At 35.9% G+C, this 20547-nt stretch overlaps 1 protein-coding gene across 9 annotated transcripts in view; it reads right to left on the bottom strand.

Moving 5' to 3' along the window:
- Nucleotides 1-296: 296 nt before the first annotated feature.
- CHL1 (cell adhesion molecule L1 like) overlaps nt 297-20547 on the bottom strand; it is a 201240-nt gene continuing 180989 nt past the window's right edge. For 7 of the 9 annotated variants that reach the window (XM_043587948.1, XM_043587953.1, XM_043587954.1 and 4 more), the window contains 10 exons: nt 19781-19851; nt 16613-16835; nt 15332-15447; nt 14995-15199; nt 14667-14789; nt 11618-11797; nt 7841-8002; nt 7066-7197; nt 5054-5126; nt 297-1654 (listed from right to left, as the gene is read on the bottom strand). In XM_043587948.1, coding sequence (XP_043443883.1) covers nt 1438-1654; nt 5054-5126; nt 7066-7197; nt 7841-8002; nt 11618-11797; nt 14667-14789; nt 14995-15199; nt 15332-15447; nt 16613-16835; nt 19781-19851 — 1502 coding nt within the window. In that variant the 3' untranslated portion in view covers nt 297-1437. The remainder of the gene's footprint in view (nt 1655-5053; nt 5127-7065; nt 7198-7840; nt 8003-11617; nt 11798-14666; nt 14790-14994; nt 15200-15331; nt 15448-16612; nt 16836-19780; nt 19852-20547) is intronic. The other 2 variants (XM_043587956.1, XM_043587955.1) reach the window with 1 other exon arrangement.

Below are 20547 nucleotides of genomic sequence, written 5' to 3'. Positions count from 1 at the left end.
GTGAGAAGTTGAACACCAGATTTTACTGGCACGCATGCACAGTCCTTCATAATATTTTTAAACCATTTCCATGTACAATTTTAGAAGGACTAGTGGCCCACATGCCAGAAAATGAATTTCCTGAATTTGTGCTGACTTTGACAGAGGAACAGAGATCCCACCTTAAGGATGTTTAAAATGTGAAAAGCAAACCTCTATATAGAAATATCTACTGTAAACAGTTTTTCTTTTGGGGGCTGGGGTAGGAATATACTCAACAATAAAAACTTATTTTGAAAAATATGAAAACATTTCCCTCAATATTTATATGATATTTTATTTTGAGACTGTAGGAAAAAGCAATATAAGAACAAAACCCAAATGCTTTATACAAAGTCTTCAGTTTTGGAACCTCATGTTGTTGGTTGTAGCTGTGGAATGATGCAAAATGTTATCTTACTATATACTTTAGCTGTACAAACATGCCTGTTAATGTTCTTTTTCTCACTTCAAAATAAAACACATCTGTATTTTTAATTGTGTAAATATTAACATAATATGTACAATGCATTCATGAAATAGATGCAAGCATACCATTATATAAACATAGAAAAAAGGTCAAAGTGGTCAATTTAGAAATGAAGATATTAAATAGATATAGCTAGGAGACGCCAGCAGCCCGGAAACCTTGGCCTGTTCTTTCATAAGATAACCTTCTGACCACCACTTCCTTTTCAGCTGAATTTAGTCCAAGAAAAGAACAAAAAACAAAGATGGTTCTAGATGTCATAAGTGATATACCCAAAAAATTCGTGTTGAAACTGAAAAAATTAGAATTCTGTTTAAACATGACCATCTCTGGGCAAACAGTTAGGCGCTCAATAAATACGACTTGATTGTTTATCTAGGACTCCTGCTACAAAAAATTTAAATAATAGATTTAGACTGTATATATTCAATGAACCATTTTAATAAGACATTCATATTCCTCTTTACATTTTAAATAACCGGTTTGCTTCCCATCTTTTTACCTGTCGTGAAGCAAAGTCACTAAGACAGTTCTCAGAGACTGAATACAAATGTGCACACAGAGGAAAAACCACAAGGTAGCAACAACAATGCAAACACAATGACCAGTAAAACCAGGCAAAAATGGAGTACACTGAATGGATACTTTGGATTCAGTTGAGGTGAATCTAAGTACAGGATTTGTTTTGTGTTCTGAATTTTCAGCACCTGAAAAACAAAACAAAACAAAACAAACAATACAGGCCTGGAGTGCTTGGTAGTTTACTTTTTCAAGGCAGTGCTATTTTCTCGACATGACTGCAAGATGTTCAAATTCTGGATGAAATCTTAAGCCAATACGTTTCTATTCCTATGTGAAAGTTCTTGCTCCCTTGAACAGATAAATATGGAAAGTTGATACGAAACCACTGATTTGTACATGTGGTACATTTACGCCCGGAGTGGAAATGTCGCTGTGGAACTGCCATTGCTTTCAACAGATCCTTTCTCCTTAGATCCAGCGTAAGCGCCAATGAAGGATCCGTCTTCACTGAACAGACCGTGATCTCCTTCTCCATACTGGACTAAGCTGTCAGCACTTTCTGTGGCCTGCATATCCCTGTTAAGCGATCGAAGGCTTCCTTTGAGAGGTTTTTCATCACTGTCGCTACAAAATAAAAGACAATTCAGCAAAATCTAATATAAGATATTCACATAAAGCAAAACTCGTGCATATGTGCTAATATGTCTTACAATTTTCAAAACATTCACATCAACATTGCGGACACACAAACCCTAAATGGCCCTTTCTCAAATAAATGTTTAAAAAGTCATAACCTATTTGGGTCATTCTGAGGAACTGAGAAAGTATTTTCTATTATCCACAATACTTCTTTATCCACAACACTTTAAAAATGGGAGTTTTGAGACAGTCAGACATTCAATCTGTTGATGTACATAGACGATAATGTTATTCCCTTTGATTTCCTGAACTTTTCGAACTCCCAGTCATCAAATCTTGATCTCTTGTGTTTACCTTTTATTCTGTATCCTTCCAAAATTTTCTCTTTTAATTGGGTTAATCAATCAAAGTCTGTTTCTGGTAACCAGAGAACTTTCTTTAATACAGTTGATAAATTCAAGTTGGTTGAAATTTTTTTTTCTTTTACATGGCTGGCACTTTTAGAACATAAACACTTATAGTATCCTAAATTTATTACTAAAATGTCTATAAATGTCTATAAAGTGATACGGTATTCTAAATTTCTGGATCAAGATCTTGTTTAAGTACTAACTACTATCACACTACAATGCTGGATACTAAGTTAAATGATCTTATAAAATTTTAAAAAGGAAGAATTTGGAAAAAACTCTATAATTAGAATATGATTAGCACTTTATAATTTTTGGCAATCAGTGTTGTTCATCAGATAGGTCCATCTCTCGGCTGTCTTAGAGCAGGGCAAGGTGGCACCTTCCTGACCTTTCTGAGTTATACATTTCCATGTGACTTGCTTTCACCCAAGAAGAGTGAGCAAAGGCGGCATGTGTCACTTCAGTGCCGGCGCTCAGTTTGTTGTGTTCTATTTCCACTGCTGTGGTGATCCTGGATGCTCATCTACCAGGCAGTGCTCCTAAATGATCAAGATGACCAGAGCCAAATGTGTGGGACACACAACTTGAGAAAGAAAACGAGAATTACCCAGGCTCTCCTGACTCATACAGTAATTGGCTCCAGAATCAGGATGCTTATAGTCACAAAACAAAAACAAAAATGTGGCATGAGCTTAGGGACCGGGCAGCAAGTGGTGCAGAAACTATCACCTAGAAGCCAGAAGGATGACAAGTCATGTCATGAGCAAGAACAGCATCCAGTAAAACTGTCTCCTGGGATGGCTTGGAGACTAGATAATTTTCCGGATGAACATGTTTTGGGAGAAGATGATGGAAAACATTAAGAGATTAAGTAGATTTAATTAAAATATTAATAAATAATTTTGTTAATGGGATGCCAGTTTAAACAGTGAAGTGGATGGCTTTATCAGGCAGCAAAGTATGGAGGAATGAGTTTTTGAGCAAGACATTATCATAGCTTTTTTCTTCCCTATAAAACTGAACCAGTAAGATCTGTATTTCAAATATATTTTAAACAATTTCCATAGGCTCCTAATGATTCTTGCCTCATGGAATCTGAGTCACAATTTTTTTTTTAATTTTTTTTTTCAACGTTTATTTATTTTTGGGACAGAGAGAGACAGAGCATGAACGGGGGAGGGGCAGAGAGAGAGGGAGACACAGAATCGGAAACAGGCTCCAGGCTCTGAGCCATCAGCCCAGAGCCCGACGCGGGGCTCGAACTCACGGACCGCAAGATCGTGACCTGGCTGAAGTCGGACGCTTAACCAACTGCGCCACCCAGGCGCCCCTGAGTCACAATTTTTAAATTTGTGAAGTTTCAAGTTTCCCTCTCTCTCTCTCCCTCCGTCCCTCCATCTCTCTCTACTTTTCTCTCTCCCCTCTTTCCTTCCTTCTTCTCCCTTTAATGATCCTTATTCTGTAAAGAAGTTGAAGTGAGTAATCAAGAAATGTAAAAATATAAAAAGAGCTTTTGATAAGTGGACAAAAGAAAAATTAGCATAGAGCCTATAAGGAGGCTCAGATGTACATGGTTAACCCAGGTCAGCTAATCACATTGCTCCATTTCACTGAAATGGATCCAGGGATGGGCCAGTTAGAGTCAATCAAGTCTCTTTTCTGATGTGAATTCTGGCCTCCTGTGTGATAAAGGCCACATAAGCCTGGGCTTTGCAACTCTTGGCTGCAGTACACAAAGGACCTGATGGAAAACAATGCCATCTCAAATACAAATGGCTAAGAAATGGGGAGGGTGGTGGAAAGAGGAAGATGGTGACCAAAAACAGCAGAATGAGAAGTTTAACACAATCTCAAGAACTCCCTCCCTCATTCGGATATCCTGCAATTCCTCCCAGGTCTGGCACGCTTTTTTTTTAATTTTTTTTTATTTTTTTAAGAGAGAGAGAAAGAGAGCAAGAGAAGGAGAGAGGGACAGAGGGAAAGAGAATCTTAAGCAGACTCCATGTTCAGCATGGAGTCAGATGCAGGGTTCGACCCCACAACCCTGGGATTGCGACCTGAGCTGAATCAGATGCTGAACCCAACCGAGCCACACAGGCACCCCATACACGTTTTTGTCTTAAGTTTGGCCATGCTCTACCCAGTTGTTAATAGTAACACAACCCATTTCATCTATAAAACCTATCTTATCTCTTTTGGATGATCCTTTATCAGCATCCCTCCAGGGCTGACAGAGCTGCTCTTCTTTTCTCTACGCTCTCTTATTCTCTTTACTTAATTACAGTAATTTGCATAGGTAAGTTTTTCCTCTGCAGACTGGGTTCATCTAGAGGACAGGATGTGTAACTTACTCACCTTTGTAAGTAAATAAAGGTATACAGAATACATGTTTATGGACATAAACTGAATACAACCTGGGTTTGTAATGGTCATGCTAGAGACTTCAACATGTTTTAGAAACTCCAAATAGATAATCACTCTAAATGAAAATGGTATCGTTTGCATTGCACACAGAGCTTTAAGAAAAGTCTTCTAACACTCACATCTACCTAGATTGCAGTTACACCCACCCGTGCACCCAGAAGTTTGGTTACTATCACTCAAGTAGATCCTATTTTTACAAACCATTGCTTTTTTTAAAGTGTTCATTTATGTCGAGAGACAGAACGTATGGGTGCAGAGAAGTCACAGAGAGACAGAACCCCAACCAGACTCCACACTGTCAGCACAGAGCCTAACACAGGGCTTGATCTCACGAACTGTGAGATTATGATTTGAGTGGAAATCAAGAAATGGACCCTTAATTGACTGAGCCACCCAGATGCTCCTACAAACTATTCTTTAAAAAGGCACTACAAGATAGTAGTATAAGCTTTATTTTAATAAGAAATACTTGTTTGTTTTTGTATTTTTAAGCTTATAACCTCATGAGTGCATGTTTTAATACATTTTGAGAAAGGACACTGTTTACCTGTATTCGCCAAAGGTTTCATCTTTTACTGACTGAACTTCTGGATCTGGATGCAGATCTTCCTTTTCTTTCACTAAAACACAAATAGAGGGGGAAGTAATACAAATAATTTTTAAAGACATATTAATAATGTAGTTAAAGATGGAACATCAGTAAGAAGCACTACTCCAGTTCTTAGATACTAGGGAGTCAAGGCTTTGTTTGTTTGTTTGTTTGTTTGTTTGTTTGTTTTTTGTGGTTGTATCTACAACCCATCAGTTACCTCTTTGTTTAAGCAAAAAAGGAAAAGGAGTTCCTGGATTCTCCTGATTTGTCATCAGAATTACAGCCTGTTGCAGACCATCGTGTGGCTATTCAGTATTATGTGGGCAATGAGTCTTACTGGAAGAGTAAAACTTAGTTACGGTTTCTTAGGGAAGACCAAATTACTAGATCTACATTGTACTAACCAAAATTTTTGAAGATGCCATGGGATCATACCAGATCTATGTCACTAAATTGAGTCAAGAGTCAACCTTTGACCGTCCTCTTCTCACTCATATTCATAATTGCCTCAAATAATCAGAATATTCAGATCTATCTACAGTGACATTTTAAATTTGATTTATTCTAAGTAGTGGGACACAGGACAACTAGGAAAACTCAAACAAAAATCCTTCATGGCATCTTGTACTTCTACCTGCAGAGACCTAAAAGATTCTTTTACCCATCCTGCAATGTGAAATGCTGACTTTTTTTTTTTTTCTTTTCCATCATTCTCTAAAATTTGGATAGGGCCACACTTTACAAGAGACTATTTGTTGGGGATACTCAGAAGAGGATATTCTATCTCTTTAAAATTTCCAATTAACTAACTCAGACATTCATTAATTATTGAAAATCTACTTCATAATAATTCAGGGTTCACAGGGAAAAAAATGAGATGGATAATTACATAAATTCCCACACATACATTTAAAAAAAATTTTTTTTAACATTTATTCATTTTTTTTTTGAAAGGCAGAGAGAGACAGAGTGCGAATGGGGGAGGGGCAGAGAGAGAGGGAGACAGAGAGACAGAAGCAGGCTCCAGGCTCCGAGCTATCAGCACAGAGCCCAAGGCAGGGCTCGAACTCACGGACCGTGAGATCATGACCTGAGCTGAAGTCGGCCATTTAACCGACTTAGCCACCCAGGCACCCCTCCACGCATACATTTTGTAAAAATTTAGAAATTATGCTTTTGTTTGTTTGAATGTTAAATATACATATTGGTTCCCAATAAATATTTGCTAGATGAATCATAAGCCAATAAAAGAACTTCTCACTAATCTGAACATCATCAAACTAATAGGAGGAAGATCTAAATCTTTCCTGTTATGTAAAAGCATCTTGAATGCTAATAAGAGCAACAACACAATATGGATATCTGAAAAAGATCAAATATATTTGAAAGTTGAATTAAAGCCAACCATTATTTAATTATGACGGTTTTTATTTATGTTTTATGTACATTAATGCAGGAGCCAGTGTATTCAATATATGTCATGGTCATAAGAAAAGCATTCCCAGCCATGGTTAACTCTAACAAAGCTGGCTGACGGAGTCACAACTGTTAGAATATGCTAGTGCATGCATTCTCTGCACCATAAATATGTGGCAAGGCTTGCTATAAATGGGTCCTTTCCTCTTAAGACAAACTGTATGTGTGTGGCGTAGTGATTAGTGTTCTCAACATCTCTGATACTTTATAGACAGAAAGTAGAAGCTTGGAAATATGATAAGCTTCCTTAGAGACTATCTAAATACTAGAAAGTAGAAAACAAGTAACCATCTGAAAATAATATTCTGGACCATATATCCTTTGGTTACTTAATTTAGGATATTTTTTTTCCTTTCAGTACACTGCATATCTAATGTGCTAACATAAATTTGACTTAAATGTGTAACTTAAAAAACAAAAGATGTGTCAGAAGAATGCCTCCTAGAAAATACTATTTAATAACTTCATAGGATATTAAGAAACAGCTTTACCTGAATACTTTCCACCTCTGTTCCTCTTCACAAAGCAAACAGTTAACAGGATTAGTGTGAGAAGAGCAATCGCACACATCAATCCAATAAACCAGCCTTGAGTGGAGATGTCATCATATAAACCAGCATATTCTGTTGTACAAAGAGAAATCACACATTGAACACCAGAAACAGGCTTTGGGATTATGCCCCTTGTGGGAATATGAAACATATTTTTTAAACATACAAAATAGCATCCGTTTTATTTTTCCTTTCATTGACCCTTGAGGCAATGTGATTTAAAGGACATTTCACTGGAAGAATACTGATAAATCACTGCAGTCTTTATTTAGAAAGAGCCCTCTCAAGCTACATTTGACTCAGAGGATGAAAACCAAAAAGGGATAGTGGAGGCAGATCAAGTGAAATACACAGCAGCACAAGCAAGCAAAAGCATAAGCTGGCTTGGTTATATGCAGATCGCCAGGGAGTTTCTGTGGGGCTTATGTTGTTTTGTTTTTCTTTTTAGTTTTTGTTATCAACATGTGTTAATTGGCAGGAGGTATTTTTAGTCAACTACTCTGGTAAAAATGATAAGGAATATGTTGGAACTTTGTGGAACATTCTTCATTTTGATAATTTAAAAATGGTATGCTAAAACAAATTGAAACTATTATCTTTATAGCTAATGTACTCCACATTTTTATCTTTAATACAGGAAGTAGGTAAAATTTAAAAATCTACAAAACATAGATTTATTGTCTAAAATTGCCCCAAATACAATCTCATGTCTCACCTCTCCCTCTGGTCTCAATTACATCTTCAAAAATGCTATTGTTATCAACCCAATTCTTAGTCAAGAGGCGAACTATATGTTCAGCTCCAGGCTCAAATACCTCTACCGGGTGAGTCTTTTGAGTAAGATTTACTCCTTCTGATATCTTCCCGATACTTTTACCTAAGAAATGCACAGAGTTAAATCATATAAATTGTAATTGTTGAAAAACAGGACATGAAAAGTAAAAAAAAAAAGTTAAAAAAAAATCCTGTTATTTGAGAGGAGAGCCATTTATAGCACTTATTTCTGAGAGTTTTTGAATTATCAGGAGATAAAGAACATCAACATTTCAAGCTTTTCTTTCTTAATACACTGAAATTGAGTAAATGAAATGAACTTATTTCATGTCCTTTAAAGATGATGTACTTGTTGATGAAATGGCACTATATGAATGGTTCAAAACCAAACACAGATTTCAAAAAATTATACAATGTCACTTTGTGCATCATGAACTTTCTCAGACCTAGCAGCAAACTGAACATGGCCATTTTGGCTTGGTTTTGAAAACAAATGGCATTATAATTATATGTGTGTGTGTGTAAACACACACACACACACACACACACACACATATATATATATATTTGCTTTGTTCTTCTCCATCAGTACTGATGGAATAGCATCATAACATGGTCATATATTATATACTTGAAATTTGCAGACACATAAGCAGTTTTATAGGTACATAAAGTACAGGTTTTAGGTACATTTAAATGAAATGCACTGGGATTTTTAAAATATTGTAAGACATTAATACTTAAAAAAAAGAAACATGAGTAGGGCAATATATTAATTGTAGAATCCTACAGAAGTTAAAAATATGAGTCAAGTGTAATTAAAGGTACATTTGATTCCTGAAGTTGCAACAAAATATGCAAAATATCTTTATATTTGATCCACAGTTTTGCTAAGAATCAACTCAACATAATAAACGTAAACCAGAAAGTGTTAATAATTTACACTGGAGATAAAATACTGTAATCCATGTTGAGAATATTAAAAGTTATGAAACCCTGTTTCAAATGGGTATATGTCACACATTAAAATTTGGTTATAACTTTTAACCATTGAATACACATTGATGATATAGTTACTGGTAACAAAAGGGCTTCATTAAAAAATGTCACCATGCGAGAAGTAAGGCTAATTATATTAGTTGAGCAAAGCCTTTAAGATTGAGCACCACTGAAATAGAACGCAATTAATCTTGACTTTGAAAAACAGAAATATTAGTATAATATTAAGTAGTGCAAGCTTTTGAAAAATAGAGCAAAGCAAGTGTTTTGTTCAAGCCAATAAAGACACAAATATTTCTGAATAGCTCTTTCCCCTCTTAGACTATGGAATGTGAGCCACCTGAAAATCAGAGTGACAACCAGAAAATAATCAGAAAAAAAAATGCTTTTGTATCAAATCCCATTCTCTGAACAAATGCCAGATGACCTTAAAATGTGCTATCTAGGCAGAGCAAGAAGAAAGATACATAGAAATAGATTCTAATTTGCACAAAAGTTATTTTTAGAGTGTTGTGATATCAAGCTTTATCTGCTCAGTGGAAATATATATGTATGTTTCCTTTTTCAGAGATCAGGCTGAAATCCAGTGGCAAAAAGAGATTATAGTTTCTTTCCTGTAAATATGGCAAGATATGCCTATAGAAGAGAAATCAGTGTCAACTGGGGAAGGGGCAGTAGCTGAAAATGCAGAATCCTGAAAAAGAACACAAACATACTAGTAAGGAACATTTTCAAATTACTGAGACATAGGGCAGTGAAGAAATATGTTGTAAGATACTCAAGCACATTAGCTACATCTTTAATTTGCAAAGAAGATGCCACATCATTTATAAAATCATACCAAGAGCATTTTCCATTAGCTGAAAACATTTTCAACCATGAAAGTGACCAAACCCAAATTCTCTAAATAATTCCATATATGCATATGGTGACTATAACTCTTCTAAGAGGATTTTGTGAATTTTTTCTTACCTGCTGCAAATTAGCAATGATGGGATTAGCATTTCTCCTGCATATTATGGTCTTGATTCTAACAAAATAGCAACCCTCTCCATGCCTCAAACTCTGTTTTGAAAAATATGGAAGTTGCACATTTAGATTACTACTATTCTGACTTCTTTTCTTTGTATGGAACACTTGATGCCAGTTTGACCTCTTGAGAAATGAGATCCTTTTTGTTACTAAAAAGTTTTCAATTACCATTTAAAAAAATTTTTTTAATGTTTATTTATTTTTGAGACAGACAGAGACAGAGCATGAGCAGGTCAGGGGCAGAGAGAGAGAGGGAGACAAAGAATCTGAAGCAGGCTCCAGGCTAAGCTGTCAGCACAGAGCCCAACACGGGGCTCTAACTTGTCAACTAAGAGATCATGACCTGAGCCAAAGTCAGAGGCTCAACTGACTGAGACACCCAGGTGCCCCTCAATTATCATTTTTAAATCTCTCTTTTGAGTTCTTCATTCAACATGGTGTCTCATTTGTTCATGGGAATAATTTGTGGGTTTCTTGGGAGAAACTATTTGAATACATACACTTTTCCCATAAAAGGGAGCTTTGAGTATTTAGGGTATCCGAGGAAAACATAAACCCTTCACTGTGTAAATACAGTAGGAACAATAAGGAGAAACAGATAATAAAGATCACAGCATAACCATTCATACACAGTGATTTTACAGTGATTCATATACACTTGGATATATTTTAAAATAATAGACATACTTTATAAGTTACAATTTAGTCTTTCCCATTGCTATTGCCTTTTTCTATTGAATCTACCTTTCTTTTCTGATCTAAAATTTGGAAAAGCATCCAGAGCAATGGCTAACATACAGTAGAAAATAAACAAATGATTATATTTCCCTTCCTGCCATCTCCTTTTCCTTCTTGTCTTCCTCAAATATCCTTCTAGGTCTCATCAACTTGAATCCTATACAAAGCCCTCTTTTTTAACTTATATCTGTGCAGCAGTTCCTCTGTTTCATTTCCATTTTTTGGCCCTAACTTCTTAATTTCTCTCCTTTTAAGCTTAGCAAAAACACTGCTAAAATTATAATTGCTGAAACAATTTGGGAAGGAAAATGGGTCTGAGTTGGAAAAAACAAAACAAAACAAACCAGAAAAGTGCAACTGAATTCGCAGACTTACACACATGAAACCAGAGATTGATGGGTCATTTCCAAGCCAGTATTTGACATCAACCAGTAAACAGTTAAATTAAATTGATACATGAATCAATATATATACGTGTGTGTGTGCGCGCGCGCACGCGTGTGTGTATGTATGTATGTATATATATATATATATATATATATATGAGTCAAGACATGGAAGTTAAATGTATTAGATCATTGTTACAAAATGTCTACCAGGACAAGAGGCAACATTTTTTCGTTATGAAAAATTTCCGAAAGAAAAATATCCCTCTACTAACCTTATGAATAACTTCATGGATTTACATACTCCTATTTTAATTAAGTAAAATTATAGTCCCTGACCTTATATACACTGAGGCTATAGTTTCCTGCTGTTGTGTAGAAATCCATAAATTGAGTCAATGTGAACTTTACACACAAGAGAAATAAATTTTGTATCTGTATCAGTGGAAAACAAAAGGTCAAACAGATTGAGACCACAATCATTTCTAATTCACAAGGGATAGCATGGTATGTTCCCTTCAGAGCAATTTAAAAAACAGCATGCAGGAACCTCTTGCACTTACTCCCTTCTCCTAATGTGGAGCCTTCCTCTGTGATTGGTTTTCCACAGCCCTTTGAAGTGCAAGCCCTCAAGTAGAATTTGTACTTGGTAGTCGAATTGAGGTTTGAGAGACGCCAGCTGGGCTTTGATGGAGTGGTAATGTTGATATCATTTAGTTCTCCAAGTTCATAGGTGTCATTTACTAAAGAAATAAACATGAATAGCAATACCTTAGATTTCATACTCTTAACATTTCAACTTGTGTTGTCCCTTATTTTTGATTTTGTATACACTTGTGGTATGCAAGGCACTACCTTAATGATTAATGGCCAGCAACTTACTCAATTCTATGATGTGGACATAATTATTATTACAATATCATACATGGGAAAATTGAGGTCTAGCAAGAATAAACACCTTACCTCAATCCAGAGCTAGTAACTGGCAAACCAAGATTTGAATCCAAACCACAGTCTTTCCACTCCAGAGCCCACGTTCTTGATCACTCTGTCACACTGGAGCAAATCACTCCACTGTCATTATACCTATTAAAAATGATGGACTTTCCTCCCATATTATATATTCATTGAATCTTTCACGTAAGCGCTTTTAATCTTTTAGCAGAATAATTTGGACAATGTTTTGTCCAAATTCATTTTTTTAATTAAAAAAAATTTTTTTAATGTTTATTTATTTTTGAGAGAGAGAGAAACACAGAGTATGACCAGGGCAAGGGTAGAGAAAGAGGGAGATACAGAATCTGAAGCAGGCTCCGAGCTCTGTGCTGACAGCTCAGAGCCCGACATGGGGCTTGCACCCACGATCTGTGAGATCATGACCTGAGCCGAAGTCAGATGCTCAGCTGACTAATGATTTAGTCATTATAATGACTCAGGTGCCCCAATGATTTGTTGTCTCCCATGGCTTCTGGTTTAATATGAGACACCAAATAAGTCCTCATTATATGCAGAATCAATAAAGTGATTAATAAATTATATAGTATTAGATACCTACTATATACTAAGAACTATGCCAAGTGCTAATCAGAAAAAGATGAATTATTAGACAGCATCTTTCAAACAATTTGGACCAGCAAGACCATGGGATTTATGATACTACCATAAATGGGATTACCATAAAAATAGTCCAAGAAACGAAACATATCCCAAAATTGTGCAGCCATTAGTAGCAAGGGAAGGGCTAGAATAAATCCTTTTGATGCTAGTCCAACATATCACATAGGTTAAAAAAATATACATATATATACATGCACACACACACACACACACAAACACACACACTCGACATAAAAATGCCTTTCTTGGTTTATATAGTGCAATTAGATCAATGAACAAGAAAAACAAAGATCCACATGTTGGAAATTAGAAAAAAAAAATCACTCTTTACATATTTGAGAGCATTCCTATAAAATACCACAAAGTCCATTGAAAAACTACAGTAATCAATCTACAAATTTAGAGAAGTATATAGAGAGCTCTCATACACACAATCGATGACTATTTAGAACATACAAAGCAACGGAAAGAGAGAAGTTATCCAAAATATTTCAATACCTTAACAGAAAGCAAAGTAAGTGTACAATTATGTCATTTGGTTAAAAATCCATATATCAAGGAGTATGATAATCACTGCAGTTGTTAACATTCCAGCCTTTTCTCTACGAACTTGTTTTTTTAAAAAAATTTAAATCTTACATACAAATCAACACAAAGGTTGAAATTAATGTTGAATTTCTTTACTCTTCAGATACATAAATCATACCTTTACCAAACAAACAGTTTAAAAGTCTTCAAGTATTTCTTCAGTGCTGTCTATATATTTGAAAACCAGTTCATAGAATACTGTAGGCTTAAGAGCTCAGCATGGAGAATCAGACAGATTTAGGCTGGAATCCTGCTTAATACTTACTTTACTACATGGCTCTAGTTAGGTGAACTCTGCATGCCTCAATTCTGACATCCACAAAACAGTGAAAATATATCCCTCATATACTTTCCATTTTAATGAAAAAATATGGGGAGAGCACTTGGTACTGATCCTGCTACTTAGCAAACACTCAAAAAATGCTAACATGCTACCTCTACTGGGATTATGCCTGTATCTATATAACTATATGGCCCAACTCAGAACAGGCCTTAGGAGCTAAAACTCATACGTGACCTGGATTGCTACAAGCTTTGAACTACCTGGACACAGAATATCTCATTGAGACCATCATCAAGATGGCTTTTGCAAGCAGCACAGTCCTAGGGTTTCGGGTATGGAATTCATGTCCTCAAAATCTAAAATTTTCTATGACCTCAGTTCCCTAATTTCCACTTTGAGATGATGCTTAGATGTAAAGACTGTTACACATGGAAGGCACTATGATTAAAAATAACCTGATTTTGTATAAGCGTATTTTCAACCAAATGTCACAGCAGCACAAGGGCAGAGCCCAGTCTGAGTAATGAGGCAAAAAAACTCTTCAAGGCTCACAATACAATGTGCCTATACCAGCGGGCTATCCACAGAGGTTTCTACAAAAGAAGTAACATTTAAGGTTGAGGCCAGAAGCATGTGTTGGAGACAAAAGAAGTGCAGGGTGGAAGTTACATGTGCTCTGAATCTCTGTTACCTCATTTACTAATGCTTTTCTTTGGCATGTTTCTTAATTCTCAATGCTTCTTATGCATAAATATTAAATATATATCCTCTGGTACCTACTGACTTTTCCTCTGAATCAGGGATTGGTAAACCTTTCTGAAAAGAACTATATTGTAAATATTTCAGCCTTTGTGAGCCATGTAATCTCTGTCACAGCTACTCAATTTGGCCACTGTAGTGAGAAAGCAGTTACTGACAAATGTAAATGAGTGGACATGTATGGTCTGTTTCTGAAAACAGGCAGCAGGCTGGATTTGGTCTGCAAGCCAATTTACAAACCCCTTTGCTGTTAAGGTAGTATGCCAGCTTACAAACCACCATCATTAGATTCTCAGCATAGCAAAGCAAATACTCAACCAATAATGAAATATTAATAGGTGGACCCAATTCAAATTTCTGCTTACTTATCTGATACTGTAATAGATAGCCAGTTAAGTTTCCATTCAGTTTCTTAGGTAGTCCCCAGGTTAAAGTAGCAGTGTCTTTATCAACTTTGATAACCTTCAGAAAAGCTGGTTGTTCAGGTACTAGAAAACAGAAGATCAAGAAGAGACACTTATAAATTGGTAAATTTCTTTTTTTTAATATCCACTAGATTACAGTTTTTTATAGAAAGTGAGAAGCTAACTCATATGAAGTACATATTAATTAACTACTAGTAAGGAAGGAAATGTTTAATTTGCCCATGGCATAATTCCCATTGTTGGCATTATTGTCCACTGTTATTCTTACCTCCTTCTGGTGTCTGAAATATATAAGGCTCACTCTCTGGACCAGCTCCTTTGGAATTATAGGCTAAGACTGTTAAATGAAATTCACTAAAGGCATCTAGAGAAGGAACCATTCCATAGTTTCTTTGTCCTGAAAACCTCAGAATGTTTACTTCTTTGGGATGTGTTCTTCCATCCAACAGACTTTTTGTTTTCCACCAATTTATCTGCAATGGAAATAGGAATGCTTTAACATTTTGGCCATGGTGGCAGATGCTCCTGTAGCTTCTTCTGAGATCAGTTCTTATTTGCATTTAAGATATTTATTCATCAACAAGAAGAAAATCTATAATAAAAACCTGATATCCTTTTAGATGTCCATGGACTCTGTCCTTTGGAATTGTTGACCAGGAAACTTTAACTAAGGTGCTGTTTATAACGTCCACACCATGGATCACTGGAGCTGTATCAGGATCTGTTAAGCAAATAAGAATCATGAGTTTTTAATAACCTTTAAATGTGACTTTTCAAAAGGTGATTTTTCATAATGCTTAATCTGAGCAAAGCACTCTTAGGAAATCAATTCCAAATGGAACCAAGAGAGTTTCTCAACTCGCAGGAGTTTCAGAGCCCTAATAGGTTTCTAGGAGAAATGCAGCTCTCCAGGCAGGGGCAATGCTACTAGAAACAGTGGCCAGTGAAATACTCTGTGGGTATCTCGCTTTTAGAGGCAGGTGAACTAAACAATGTAACTAAAATTACTTGACAATTTGATCAATCTTTTGGGAACAAAAGCTAACCGAGCATATGCTAAGTGTAGACAATGTTGGATTGGCTCACATAATCCTGAAAACAATGCAATAAAGTAGTAGTATTATCCCCATTCTATAGAGAACTAAGTATAGAAGAATAAGCCAAATGCAGAGTAGCCAAGATAAATAATATCTTAGTTCACAGTGATGTTTCTGGTGTACTCGGGTAGAAGAATTTAGGTAGCAGGCAGATAAGGAGTTAAGTCATTTCACATTCTCAACCTTCCATTGTTGGATCAAAATATTACTCTGGACACTGGAAGAATAATGAGAGTAACGCCTTAATGACACGAAATAGAGCATCTTTCCTTTTTTCAATAACATATTTGTTATTATGGTCTAAGTATTTAATGATATGAGCATATCAGTAGTACCTCAAAACTGTGTGTGTGTGATTCTATATACAAGTCTCAGTTTGCATCTCATCTGCATGAGGAAGATTCCAGACGTACAAGTGAGTGAGGCCAGTGCACGGCAGCAGATGGTTGTTAGGAAGTCTTTGATAAGTAAGGACAAATGTCACTGGAAACCATATGACAGTTATACTAATCAACTAATTACAGTGATGATTACTCGTCCGATTTTAATATAGAAATGGGTTTACTGGGAAGTTGAATAAAATTAAAACTTTTAACATACTTCCTTACCACTCTATAGTGATCAGCTATCCTACAGTCAACTCTCAAGTAGGAACCAAGTGTTATATTTCTGTTAATCTCCCACAGCTGGTATATCCTCTTTGCATGCAGTAGTTGCTCAAAAATGTTCATCAATAGAAATGCAATATACATGAAAGAGGTGCTTGGCGGTTTCAGGTGTATCACTTACAGTCTTCCCCAGAATACAGAATCACTGACTGAGGTTCAGGGCCAGAGCCAAGGTGATTGACGGCTTGGACCTGGACATCATAAGGAGCGTAGACAGTAGGCGTCATCACGCGCAAGGTGTGGTTTGTGACCGTCTCTTCTTCCCACTCCACGGGGGCTCCCTGTGGCTTCCATGTCACTCTGTACTCTAGTCCTGGTCCATTCTGTTCCATGGATTTCAAAGGCTAAGACAAAAGGTAAGACTCATCTAGTGTGATCACAGATATGCTGAGTCAGAGACGGCGGCAATTCACCCTAAATGGCCTAGGAAACATTGCAATAGAGGGATCGGGTCTTGGAAGATCGTAAACCTCCCCCAGGCTTAGAAACGCTTAGGAAAATTTTTGTCTTTCTCTAAGTTTGAAAGTTAGTCCTTCACCTACCTAAGTAGTAAGGAGCCACAATTTAGATGCCTTGATTATGCCCTTGTGGTTAAGTTTCACTGTTCGTATATGAAAGGATTTACTAAGAAATTCCACAGAGGACTTTTGCTTTTGCCTAAATTTTCCTCTACTATTTCATGACCAAAGAACTAGGAGATATAAAAAGGGCATGATCACGAACTGCATGATTGTGAAAGAGATCTCCCATGAATTTTCAGTCAGAACTCTTTCCACCTGACCCCATCCATCCTTCTCCATCTGCTTTTCAAGAGAAGAGAGAGATTGAGTAAATCCTTATTTCTGGATAATATGCATGTTTACACGTTAGCGCCTAGAAGATATAGCTCTTCTCTATAATAAAATAACTCTCTAGCTTATTGACTATTTCGTTAAGACAAAGTGCTCCCCTCCCATTACCAGCTTCCACTATATTTTGCTGTAAAAGAAAATTTAGTGGAGGAATTTCTCGTATAGGAAATTGGTTATTTCCACTCTCATTTTTAATCAAGCATTACTTTAATTAAAAAAAGTTAAAGTGATTTAAACCACCTATTTCATTCCAAAAATGGGAATATGCATTTAAACGAATCTGTTATATAGAATACATAAAAATGTGACTTTAGTCCTAGAGTGTAAGGTTCACTTAAATAAACAGTAATTTTGTGGGTATAGACGAGCGATTCAGTAATGTGGTATGTAGTGTTTTCTTACAGAATGTGCAAAGCTTCTTGACTCAGTCCAATTTACTAAAATACTCTTTAGATGGATTGGCTGGAATTAGGTTGAAAGGAGTGCTATATCAGCAAAACAATTTCAAGTTACACGGACTCCAAGGTGATTCCTTAAATTAGTTATGAGGGGAAAAAAAAATCAAAACAAAACAAAACCCTTCTGAGATTTCAGTCACTGTCTATACTTTGCATTCAAAGTTTTGCACCGAGGTAATTTTTCCTACCATCAGGATATAAATTCACCAGGGGCTCTAGCAGTGCCCAGATGAATCAGGCCACAAGCTTCTAGTTTCATACTGCAATCTGGAATTACGGTTCCTTCAGCCTCTACCAACAATAAATGTGCACAAATAAAAGTATTCAATTTACACATGTTTTGCTCCAAGGAAAATTGTTACATTTGATAAAGCTCTCTGGCAAATTTTAAAATAAACTGCCACCAAACTGGGTGCCTGGACTCCGGAAGAAGCCGGAGGAATATTCTGTATTTGGCTTTCAGACAACTGGCAACAAAACCACAGCAAATTCTCAAAGAGGCCCCCAACGAAGATAGCAGACGGGAAGGGCAAAAGCAGGGGTGGGGGTCGGGCCCTCTTTTCATCACTGACTCAGCGCAGGGCATCTGGGTAAGGTCATTAAAATGAGAGTCCCAGCTTCTCTGTATGAAACATACAGCTGATAGCATCGAGCTGCGGTGGCCCTTCAGGAGTGCGGACGACTAATGAGCTGATACTGGTATACCATGGTGTTTCTCTGAGGAACCGGCCTGATCATTACATGCTATTGTTTTCATCTAACCACTTATAACATCTGTCTGACGGAAATTTCTATGAAACTTAAGAGAGAAAAGGACAGAGACTCTACAAGAATAAGATATTAACATAATTTCAGATTATAAATTAAGTAATTATCAAGACAATGTAGTAGCAAATATGTATGACCACAAATTCAAGGAAAGAAATAATATTCTTGGATATATTTAGATTCTGTGTATTACCATTTGTCTTCAAATTTCAAATTCGCAAACTTTAATTGCACTGAAATGGGAATAATGGGTTAGTGTTAATATAAAAATATTGACTAAAAAACATCAAACTAAGGTTCATACATCCTAAAACCCTTCGCAAAATCGTATCTGGAAAGAGGTTTAGAAATAAAATAGTATATTCTGGCATACATGCAAGAATGTTCTACATTTACATACAATTCAGTGAATTTAATGTTGGAGGTCTATTATTAAAATCACAATGTTTGGTAATCTACTTTCAAGTAGGTTAAATTACTTGTTCATGAATATGTCCAAAAAAGGGGGGGGGGGGAATTACCCACTAAGAAGAAATTTAGAAATGACATTCAAAAAAAAGTCATCTGAGCAGATGTGAAATTTCATGCCAAATTCAAAGACGAAAGTCTACTTCATAACCTTTAATAGAGATATATAAAGGGGCAAAAAGTGCAGTTTAAAGTCCACAGATACCTACGCTGATACCCTAGGTTTGTTGATGTCTAGTGCCAATCACCCTGACTTCAGCTCCTATATCTAGACAAAACTGTAAATGACAAGGTTGTTCTCAGAATTAGATCAAGCTATACAAAAAGCTTGATCGTGCTTAATAAGTAGTGGGTATTATTTGGCGGCCATCCTTTAGATATTCCTAATGTTTATTAGACCATGTACTAAAATTTAGTGAAAATTTTTGAGTATATTTTTTACATGAAAGGATTGAGAATACTAGTTGTAAAAATACTAAAAAATCTGACAATTTTTATAATTGATCACAATTATATCAACCTTTATAAACTTTACATAATTTACCACTGTTTAACATTCTAATAATATTCTAATCACAAAGATCTGTAAAATATACAAATTGAATACATTTATCAAATATACAAATCTTATATCTTTGTTCTTAAAAAATATTTTTCTATCCTTACACGTAGCATGCAGATCTAAAGGAAAGAAGAAAAAAAAAAGAACACAAAGTAGTGTATAACACATTGAAGAATACATACCTCCCATTTTATAATCATTTCCTTGGGTTGAGAGGCTTGAACCCTTATGTTTTGTGGATTCTTGTCTGGAGCTGAAAAATTATAAGTATTAAAATTACACTTTCCAATTTTATGGTCCATAGGTAAATCAGCCTGTCATCCCTCCTCCAGCTAAAAACAATTTTAAATAACTTTGACTGTATTTGTTTATTTCTATCTGGCCAAGTCTGTAAAAAGACTTAAGGCAGTTTTTTCCCCCAGCTTTATGTAATTGACATGTAACATTGTGTAAGTTTAAGGTATAGAGTGTAATGATTTCATAAGTGTGTATGTATGTATATATATACATATATGTATCAAATACATAGATACACATTTTATATTTATATGTATATATTGTAAAATGATTATCATTGTAAGATTAGTTAACCTATCCATGAGCTCACATAAGGCAGCTTTTAAATATATATTTTATTTGGGACGCCTGGGTGGCTCAGTCGGTTGAGCATCCAACTTCAGCTCAGGTCATGATCTCATGGCTTGTGGGTTCAAGCCCCGCATCGGGCTCTGTGCTGACAGCTCAGAGCCTGGGGTCTGCTTTGGATTCTGTGTCTCCCTCCCTCTCTCTACCCTCCTCCGCTCATGCTCTGTCTCTCTCTGTCTCAAAAATAAATAAATATTAAAAAAATTTAATATATATTTTTATTTAAAGGGGTAAAATCATACACTTGAAGTAATATAATTATTATTTAATAGAAAGTAGACGGTTCATTTTAGGTATCTTCATT

The sequence above is a fragment of the Prionailurus bengalensis genome, chromosome A2, assembly GCF_016509475.1.
Source record: "Prionailurus bengalensis isolate Pbe53 chromosome A2, Fcat_Pben_1.1_paternal_pri, whole genome shotgun sequence".
In the NCBI taxonomy this organism is placed as follows: domain Eukaryota; kingdom Metazoa; phylum Chordata; class Mammalia; order Carnivora; family Felidae; genus Prionailurus; species Prionailurus bengalensis.
Note: the sequence above shows the minus strand (reverse complement) of the source record. Positions and strands in the feature narration are given on the sequence as shown.